This window comes from Cydia splendana, chromosome 6, assembly GCF_910591565.1.
Source record: "Cydia splendana chromosome 6, ilCydSple1.2, whole genome shotgun sequence".
Lineage (NCBI taxonomy): Eukaryota > Metazoa > Arthropoda > Insecta > Lepidoptera > Tortricidae > Cydia > Cydia splendana.
In genome coordinates this window covers 10,725,815-10,736,246 of record NC_085965.1, presented here as the reverse complement: position 1 = coordinate 10,736,246, position 10,432 = coordinate 10,725,815, and the positions used below count along the sequence as shown (strand labels likewise).

Sequence of the window (10,432 nt, the reverse complement as noted above, 5' to 3'; positions counted from 1 at the left end):
GCCTCCTAGAAAAAGTTGCCAGTAATCAAAAAAAAACATTTTTCTACAGCAACATTGCTCCCAACTAAGATTTAAATTTTCACGAATTTTTTACATTATTAATCATAAAACGGGACTTAAAACACTTAAAACTTAACTACACGCGATTAAGTTTTATAATGAATATTTGCTTCCAACTGTCTTTATCAATGTTCATAAAATATATGGAGCGTAGGTACGTCTACCCACCATAATAAAAAAAAATATTTGTCAATGACTCTGTCCAACTGCTGTGGTTAAAGTTCACAACGAAAATTTTATTTATTAAATCTTTAAATAATAAGTACAACGTAGCGGTACTACCACTTAAGACTCTGTAAGTCTGTACCTACATGGATTACAGCAATGCACATAGAAAATGTGCTAAATGCGGAGCAACGGCTGTTGAAGATACATATTTGAGTGAAATTCATAGCTTTAGTGGGTTCAGAAGGAACCGCGTCATAACGCATCTGGAAAGCGTATTAATTAACCGTGAAGAAATGTATGAATACAAGTTGGAAATCTGTGTAAAATGCCGTGTGTAAAGTGTAGTGTATCTGTGTGTGTAAAGTGTAATAGGTAGGCATGCCTAAAGTTATTTGTATTATACTGAAAACTTTGTGAATGCGCTTTATTAATGTCTATTTTTTTATTAAGTTGTCAGGGTTTAATTTTCAGTATATATTTCTATATGTAAAACATTTTTTTAATAAATAAAATAATACAATGTTATAAACATACATTCTATGCCTTTTATTTAAATCAAATGATAATAACACAAACAAGGGGTAATATTTGCATCTTTCATATATTTCGTGATATGAAGATAACAAATATGTTTATCAACAGAATTACTACCAATACTACCTATACCTACCAATACCCGCCAGGCTAAACCGGTTGTCAACTTTAGTTCCATTGGTACACAACGACGGCGCCACTAGTATAAACGTATAAACGGTTGGGGACATTTTTTTGTATGGAGTTACCGTTCTTCTCCTAGTGAGTATTATATTCTTTGGTCCGAACCTTGACTCTGGGACGGGTTAAAGTGGTGACGCAGATATCTCTTTCTCGCTCTCACTTATGGGTGCGACGCACCAAGGTCGCGGTGCGGTGCGATAGTGTGTTATCGCTTTTAAGTAGGTAAGTTATGCACTAGTACGAAACGGACCTCAAGGCTCAACATTGGTAGAAAAAAAAAACTTAAAAATTAAATTAAAATGGCGGAGATATTGCCGATCACAGTTCGCGTTTGCAAGCGTCGATAGCGTTTGTTTAATGTGATTGTGATTGTGATGGTTTGTTCAGGAAACTAAATATAATTCCATGACATACTTAAGCTAATCTTGAAGTTTATATTTAATTTAGTTAGTAAATACGTGACAGATTTTAAAAATTGTCTCTATCGTAGGTATAGTTTAGGTTAGTAATCAGCAAGCAGTTTTAATAGAATATAAGCAAATTCAAACTATTTGACATGATAGTAACAAATTGGCTTACGTCCATCTTCGGATATGTCTGTGCACTATAAGTTCAAAAGTGCCCTAGATTATGACACGGTCACATTCGATGGTCTGCATATATCAGTAGGAGATTTGAAAGCTGCTATTTCCCAGCAGAAAAGGATTGGAAAGACATCTGACTTTGATCTGCAGATAACTAATGCTCAGACTAAGGAAGGTGAGTGGTGAATTACAAAACATATGTTTTAGTCTCCTATTGGTACAAACCTATTGGTAGTAGCAGTGCATGATTTGGCTTATTATGGCTTGTGTTCTTAAAACTGTCTACCATGTTTGTGATCCTTATCCCCTAAATTTATCTATTTGTAAGTTTATTATACTATTTTCTATTACAGAAATGGCTAGTTTTAGAAAACAAATTTTTACTTTGTCTCATTGTACATTCTATTCTTAATAATTTTAACTCATGATGTAAAATTTGATGCAAGCAATAGTAGTAAACATGTTGGGCAGCCATTGAGTATGCTTATATTACTAGACTCCTTTTTTATTTCACAGTGTACAGTGATGACGGTACTTTAATTCCTAAAAACACATCACTCCTAGTGGCCCGAGTACCACTGTCCCAGCAACCTAAGAAACAGTGGGAAGGCTCTAACAACAATGCGGCATTGCACAAAGATGTCTCTGTTAACAAAGGGCTGGCTGATCTGTCTCGCATGGAAGGTAGCGAACAGGATAAAATAAATGCTATGATTTCTCAGTCCACTTTTGACTACGACCCTAGCAAGTAAGGCTAAAATGGATTTTCTTTCAATATTCTCTGGTTGTGAGCTCCAGTTCCTCAGTATAATTCTTATCATGTACAGGTCTAGCTTAAAAGCATTTGCATGTTCTCTTGAGTAGTTAGTAAGGTACTTACATAATATGTAACAGGTTGGACTGCTGAAAGCTGATGTGGTTTGTATATTCTTAGGTGACAACAAAAGCTCACTAATTGCAAAAATTTATTCAACAAAAATCAACCTTGTTTTGGCACTAGTATGGTTCACTATGGCTCTGAACTCTGAACTTGTAATAATTATTTAGTGAGTTTTGGTTGTTATCTCAATAATGGGGATTTGACATTTCAGTACAAATCTCACACCAGCTCTTATGAATCATATTGCACAGTGCATAGTATGTTTGTATTATTATATTATGCATGGGTTTTCTGTTTTATGTCATGGGTATCAAGGGTATGGGTATGGGTAAACAAAAAAAGAAGAATGAGTTAAAGCAATAGAAAGCAATGTAGGATAATTATAATTGTCAACTTCACTATCTTGCTAGTTGTGCTAGTATCCAGTTTAGGACATAGGGCTAGGCTTTTTACTGGCATTAAACAACCATTTTCACCACCATCATGATCAGAATGTAGTTCTTTGTTGTCTTAAAAAATCTGGCTTTTATAATTACCAATTGAATGTGTCATTATCATTAACCTTTTAATTTTCAGTTATCAAAAAATTAGAGGACAAAATCAGAGAGGTGTAGTGCCATCAAATTATGTTTGTTACAAGTGCCAGAAGCATGGACATTGGATCAAGGATTGCCCTATAGCTAATTCAGTAAGTTGAAATTTAATCAAGAGTGGTAGTAATTTAAATAGACATTGACAATATCTAAGTGGCATTTCCTCGCGCACATGCTCACTTTGTGTTAATAAATTTTTGCCATTTCTTGTCATGGTAATGTTTCCTTGGGTTACTCACTGTAGTTTTTTCTATCTAAATTTGCCAATTATGCAGTTTCATGGTAGTTATCAGCCCATTTCATCATGTGCCATTTACTTACTATACAAGTTAGCATTAGGTAGGTACATATTTTCTAACACAATTCGCAGAGAAGAATATTCAGAATAGCAACAAGAAACTTCTAGTATGGAACCAGGATCATCTGGTAGATTTAAATAATTTAAAATAAAAAAAAAAACTTTTTTCAGACTGACCCAATAGAGATAAGAAGAAGTACAGGAATTCCTCGTAGTTTTATGGTCCCAGTTGACGGACCTAAAGCCCCGGGAGCCATGATGACCCCAAGTGGAACCTTTGCTGTACCTGCCGTGGATCAGTGAGTATTGCTTCAACATTGTTAGATTGCGTAATATATAGATTGGCTTGATCTACCAAGATTGATAGAGCATGTCTCAATTCATATGATCAGTGTTTAAATACCAATTTCCTTATTACATTACATATTTGTACATTAATATTAGATAATGTTATTAATGTCTGATAAGTTTTAAATTTCTGTCAAAATTTACATTATTGAAAAAAAAAATATTACTGACTACCTATTCTTTATGACCCCAAAGTATTCAATAGCAGTATGTACTTATAGCAGTGTATAGTAGTATGTCTTTTATATTGTCATCTGGATTAAATACCTATACTCATAATAGTTCATATTGATACAACTTGCAAGATTTTATTGTTTATTAATTACCTAGTTAGTTGTAACTGAAGTTATAACCATGTTCAAGATACTGATAATGCTACTTATACTATACAAAACATGTGTTAGTATATTGTACTGCATTCTATTTTATATTTTTTACTACTGGCAAGAGGCAAGCACCATAACGCTAATAAATGCGGCCTTCCAGTTGTCCATAAATTCGCGTTTCTAATTGTGTATTGCGAAGTAGGTTGATGGACCTAAGCCAACTCAGTTTTATGACTTTTACGCCTTAGTATAATTAGGCGTGTCTCAATCCGCAATTTACATTTTACTATCACTAAAAGTGCATGTGTCACTTGAGGACTGACTTGTCACTTAAATTATCAATACTCGTGCCGTACAGTCGTTTTCGATGAAAAAGTTTTTCTTTTTGTACTGCTGTACTTTTAATCATTGGTGTAATGCAGATGACATACAGGGCAAGTACCATAGATATGCTACGCTACTTAGCTGAGAATGTTTCAATATTTTTCACATCACCTATTCGGGTATGGGGATTATTTGCATTTTGGGAGTGATCAGTGGAATTTTCTGTTGTAATACTTAGAGGCTGGCTCGTCGTATACGAGGGTCGCACTGAAATATTCGGGAATGGGACACTTAGAAATAACATAATAGAAACAGGCATATAATTTATAAAAATGTAACTCTTTATAAAACTTTTAAGGTATATTCCATTTGGTTGTCATTTGTATTTAAGAATTACTGGCAATTTGAAAATTGTATGTCGAACATTATTTGAATTTTTGGCCAAGTGATTTTTCGGATCATATTTTTAAACGGTTTTCAATATGCCCTCAGCGAACAAATAAAAGTTACAATGGGCTTCTGTTATTTTTTTATGAACTAGAGTTCATCGTACGCTCGTTTGCAGTTAAAATTAAATATGAAAGTCACTTTCATTTTATCCCATGGGTGATCTTAAAGAAGCATGTCATTCCAAAGCGACGTCAAAAATTAAAATCGCATTTGTGCTGTTAATTAAAAAGACTGCCAAAAAAGTTGCATATCGGCAGATTTCGACATTCCTAAATATTCATATGACAACAGTAAAAAAATCTTTTATATATATATATATATGTAAAAAAACTTCAATTCCGTTGGCTACTCCACGAATTTCATACAAAACCACTAAGGCCCCAAAATCGCCATACAAAAAGGACTTTGGGATTATGAGCCGTGTGCATTACAGAATGATTACTTTCAAAAGAAAATTTATATGCGTGGTCAGTTTGAGTTTAAGTATGTATTAAAATAAAGATTGACCGTCTAGATGCGACAGTTTTCTCTATTCCCGACATTTTCAGTGCAACCCTCGTACTGTACATACACATTCCTCCCTATGCGCAGGATTGTATTCTAGTGATACAATCTAGTATTTATTATTAGAAGTAAGTTGTTTTTTTAAACTTGCAGTGAGGCGTACCTGGCGTCGGAGAGCGCGGGCGGCGCGGAGCTGGCGGCCAACGCGCCCGCCGCGCCCGAGCCCAGCATCCCCGACGAGCTCATCTGCAGCCTGTGCCGCGACCTGCTCACCGACGCCGTCATGATCCCCTGCTGCGGGAACTCCTTCTGTGACGAGTGTGAGTATACTAACATAGAGTAACTAGTCTACTGTGTAACTCTGTTGTTTGAGGACAAGTGTTGGCTAAGAATGAAGGTTTTGCTAAGGGCAACTGATTTGTAAATATAAACTTGATTGAGGGCCAACCTACTTTAAGGTGAATATGGCGAAGACCGGCATATAATAGTACATTATTGTCGAGGCTCGGAAGTAGCTACTTGCAGGCTGAGGATTCGTTTTAAACGGACGACCTTGGGAGTCCGTTTAATTGAATCCGAAGCCAGCAAGTAGCCTTCCAGCCGAGTCATATATAGTGCTTTTCTCAAAAATGGTGCAAGAAATATAAATATCATAGAAATATTTTACAAAAGCAACTTTCTTACGTATATATTTTCACAGAAAAAAGTAAAAACAATTGAAAAAATTAGCTTTGCCGCCTTTTTATTTTTTTAATAAAAAAATAGAAGTGTATTTTTCTGCCGAAAATACGCCAACCTATTTGAGACAGCTAAATAGTCGCGGTACTAATCATCTGTTTGGCTGTTTAATGGGCCTGTGCCTTCATTTGATATGGGCATTTCAACTTTTAAAAAGTTTGGAACTCGACAAATAATGGAATTTGTATGCAACATTGCAGTCCCAAAATCGAGACTGCAATGTTTTTAACTTTTTAATTTTTGACTGACCATAAACTACGCGCTTCGCAACCTATTTTTTAAACGGCAAAGTCGACTTTGCCGTCCATTTTTGAGAAAAAATTATTGCAGGGAAGACCGTCTTAGGGCAAGAAATCTGGTATTTGTATGCGTACGTCGCTTAGACACAGAAGGGAAGAGTTTCACTTCTTCTGTTCTACAAGTGAAGTATGTGTAGAAACGCAAGAGCTAAAAGCGACGAAAGAGCTTACAGATGGTCAAATTTTTTTGGTCATTTTCATGCATTGTATGGGAGAATTGCATGAAAGTCTGCACGGGCGACAGTTATAGGAATTTCCTGAAATTTATTTTCAGGGTGTTTTGGGATAAAAGAAATCGATTTAGGGGGTATGCGGTATTACTTTCTGAAATACGTAAAATAAGGGACACCCTTACGGGGCTTAGAAAATTCAGTTTTAGGTTAGTCTCATATTGTAAAAATGATGGCTGACATTATCACAAATATATTCTGATCCTATAACCTTTGATCACAGGCATACGAGGAGCATTATTGGAGTCTGAGGACCATGAGTGCCCAGATTGTCGCGAAAAGGAGATCGCGCCCACAACATTAATTCCGAATAGGTAACAAGTTTACTAACTCAATCTTTAGTTTTCCGCATGTATTTACTATTTTAGGAAACTTAATTTATAGATTTTTCTTAGTTTTAGGAGTGACAGAAACTGTAATATTTACCTATACAAAATTTCATAATTTATATGTGACGTCCCACGGTCAAAGGTACCTTATGGCGGGTATGGAGTTATGCATACCCCAGTAATCTACAATAAATAAGCTATCGATAACACAAAAGATCAACCTTCTAGGTTGCGTAGTTACAGAGATATGATTTTTTGAAAATAATGTTGTGAAATGAGCAACTTTACGATAGAGAAGTTTTAAGTTTAGCCGCCTAAAAAACTATGTTCCTGAAGTAAGTTACATAGTTGACTACAAATAATAATACCTTATATATCTGAGATTAAAAAAATATTGCGACTTGTTCTGTAATGCAAATAGAAACTTTTGATATCGACTGATTTATGTGTATACTAACCAATCTCTTGAAATTAAAGTTTTATTTAATTTTCACGATTGATTGCAATGACTCTCAAGATTTAAATTTTATCTATTAGAAAACGACACTGACAGACAGTTTAAGCCAAAAACAATACCGATTTAGAGGTGAAAATGTATTTTCTGACTTTTTCATATAAAATCACAAAATTGAATATTTTTACTTTTAATGTGACACACAATCAATTTTTCTGAGCACATATGAAAGAAATTATGTCATTCAAATGAAATAAATCCTAAAACCCCAACTAAATACTATATTTAACCCCTTATGCCACTTTAAACTTACATAACAATAACAGTATTTGCTCCATACATTTACGAAAAGGTACCTTATGGAAATAAATCTAATAATACATCACTACAAAATATCAATCATATTACAGTTTATCTTTTATGAATAGAAAATATTAATTTACATTAAACTGCCCCAAATTTAATTAGTTCTTCGTCATAATAATCTTAAAAAAGACCAATAATTTGTATGTAATGAAAAGGTACCTTGTGATTAAGTTACATGATGAGGCATGATGATGATGGAACAGTTAGGATAAACTAATAATATTTTGGGGTTCAGATGGTATAAATCGTCTATTTCTTATCAATAATATATTTCGGTTGCTATTGAAGATAAGCGGCATTGAGGTTCAATGACCTCAGATATTCCATAAGGTAATGCGTCGGGTATTGGCATTTTTCAGCACCAACCAATGGCTGATTTACTGCATGCGACCAAACCAAATGAAGATTATTCTAGTTAAGAAAGACTTGACGAGAGTAACTTTGGTATAATAGCAGGCTACTTGGATTTGTGATGTCGGTCGATGTACGGTTATAGTATTTGCGAGGCGCCCCAACCAGAACTGAAATTATCAAATTAGTTTTGCAGAATGCTAATACAGTTCTCTACCAAACTTCTTTTCCCGTATTGACTAGTTTTTTTGGGAATTTTCATTCTTTTTTCCATAAGGTACCTTTTCTACTAAACTCTGAGACGACATTACTAGGCTTATAACTAACTTATAACAAAAATAAAAACAGGTAAACAAACGTTACGCATTAAGGTTTCAGATCACACAATAAAAAAAAATTGAGCATTTTTTCACCTCTTTACAAAACATTTCATATCTCCGAAACTAGAAACCCTCATAAGGTACCTTTTCCCGTGGAACGTCACATATTGCTTAACCTTTTCGACGCCGTGTCAAACACAGAAGCTGTCACGAGGACGCCGCGTCACCGAAGTGTCAAAACTGAAATTGAACTTTCTGCATATTTACGTAGGTCTATGTTGCTCTGTGGTCTGTGACAGTCTTTGGCGTTGAACCTGCGGTGCGGATATATCGGTCATTGGCGTCCAAAAGGTTAAAAAGATTGAAATAAGTCCAAATTTGTGCGGCAAGGTAGGTTAGCTACGTAAGAAAATTTGAAATAAAATGTACATAGAAAATCGTTATGAATTGTGAACATTTTAGGTTCTTGCGCAACTCTGTGTCGGCGTTCCGGAACCAGACGGGCTACAGCCGCCGCGCGCCGCACCGCCCGGCGCAGGCGCCGCCGCCCGTCCTCCCCAATCTAGGTAACTACCTAAATTCACTTTCTAAAGTTGCTTCTATTAGGCCAGGTAATGCAGTACATTTTTATATTATAGAAATATGGAAAAATGTACAACTCCGGCAGGACTCTATTTTTTCTATTTTTCCTACACTTTCGCAACCAGGCAAAATTTCAAACAATACCCCAGAAACCGACAGTACTCGCTAGTCGGGCAACGACGTGCAACTCAATGCCGCACGCCGCGAACCCGCTAGTCGGGCAAGCGGCGGACGCTCAGGGCTGTGCCAAGTAACTTTCGTATAAGTACGTGGATAAAATTAAATCTGCTGTCTCATCTGTTTAGGCTCCCCGTTTTATCAATTATCACAATGCATTCAGTGGGGCAGTAGGAAATGAATAAAACCACACAAAGCCAAATCATCAACAGGCAAAACCACAAAGTCCAGTAAGAAAGCAGAAATCACAGTTGTCCAAAAAACAAGCCGAGTCGTCAAAATGAAAATTAACACAACACAACAACGTCCGAAGCACATCACAAACCATTACGGAATGGCTCCGATTGGAATTTTACACCGAGACCGGGTTGAAAAAAAACCCGGGTCGCAAACTTCAAATAGATAAGGGATGGTAAACAACATCTCCAGGGTTAAGTGTATGATCACAGTAACTACATTCTTTTGTCAAAGAAGTTGCGACTTTATTGTATGTGTACGAACGTACTAATTATCGTAACTATTCAAAGCTACTTGTTACGTTTTGCTTCCACGCAGTTGCAGTGCAGTGCTGTTTTATGATGACTGACCTATTGTCTTTTTCTGAGAACTGCCGCTTAGAAGTTAGAATGTTGTTAGGTACTTAGTTGAATTTCTTGGTTTATTTTTCTCCGAATTTTGTTTCACAAAAATCATCCTATGAGTACTCATGAAATAGATGTATACCTATACTTACTAAATATTCGTAAACACAAATTAGGTTGTACTATTTACGAAAATTCTAACTCCTATTGATACATACCCGTGTATGCAATTTCACGTAACCAACTAATAAGAATTTTTATTTTGTAATCGCATTAGGTAAAGTAAATAAAAATACAAAGTGAAGTAATAAAATATAATAATCAACTGTACCAACTTTTACACACACTTTTGCACATAATAATCAGAAGACTTACAATTTTTTCTGTTAGTGGCAGTGGCAGCCCTGAGGTAGTGAAGAAGCAATGCTTGCCCGCCTGTCGGGCACTTCGGCGTCGCGTGTAGGTTTATAGCTCTTGCCCGACTAGCGGGTATGCCGGCATCTGAGTAAAGTTTACGAGTGCCCGAGAGTCGGGTACGCGGTGTCGAATGTGTTAATATAAAAAAAAAAACTAGTATCGCTCGCAGACGTTTCTGCTTGATAAGAAAAATATTTTTCTATGATACTGATTCGTTGTACTATATAAATATTTTATACACACGCAATTATTTTTTAAGTAAAATAACTCCTGAGAAATTATTAGAGAAAGATTATATTCTAGTATCAAACTTTTATAACAATACAAAATGTCCAC

General features: G+C 35.6%; 1 protein-coding gene across 3 annotated transcripts in view; it reads left to right on the top strand.

The window, feature by feature from the left end:
* Positions 1-1,251: 1,251 nt before the first annotated feature.
* The window catches only part of LOC134791397 (E3 ubiquitin-protein ligase RBBP6), a 51,060-nt gene continuing 41,879 nt past the window's right edge, over positions 1,252-10,432 (top strand). For 2 of the 3 annotated variants that reach the window (XM_063762411.1, XM_063762410.1), the window contains exons 1-7: positions 1,252-1,704; positions 2,046-2,277; positions 2,986-3,097; positions 3,472-3,599; positions 5,406-5,572; positions 6,743-6,833; positions 8,802-8,905. In XM_063762411.1, coding sequence (XP_063618481.1) covers positions 1,539-1,704; positions 2,046-2,277; positions 2,986-3,097; positions 3,472-3,599; positions 5,406-5,572; positions 6,743-6,833; positions 8,802-8,905 — 1,000 coding nt within the window. In that variant the 5' untranslated portion in view covers positions 1,252-1,538. Of the gene's footprint in view, positions 1,705-2,045; positions 2,278-2,985; positions 3,098-3,471; positions 3,600-5,405; positions 5,573-6,742; positions 6,834-8,801; positions 8,906-10,432 lie in introns of those variants that run through there. The other variant, XM_063762412.1, reaches the window with a different exon arrangement.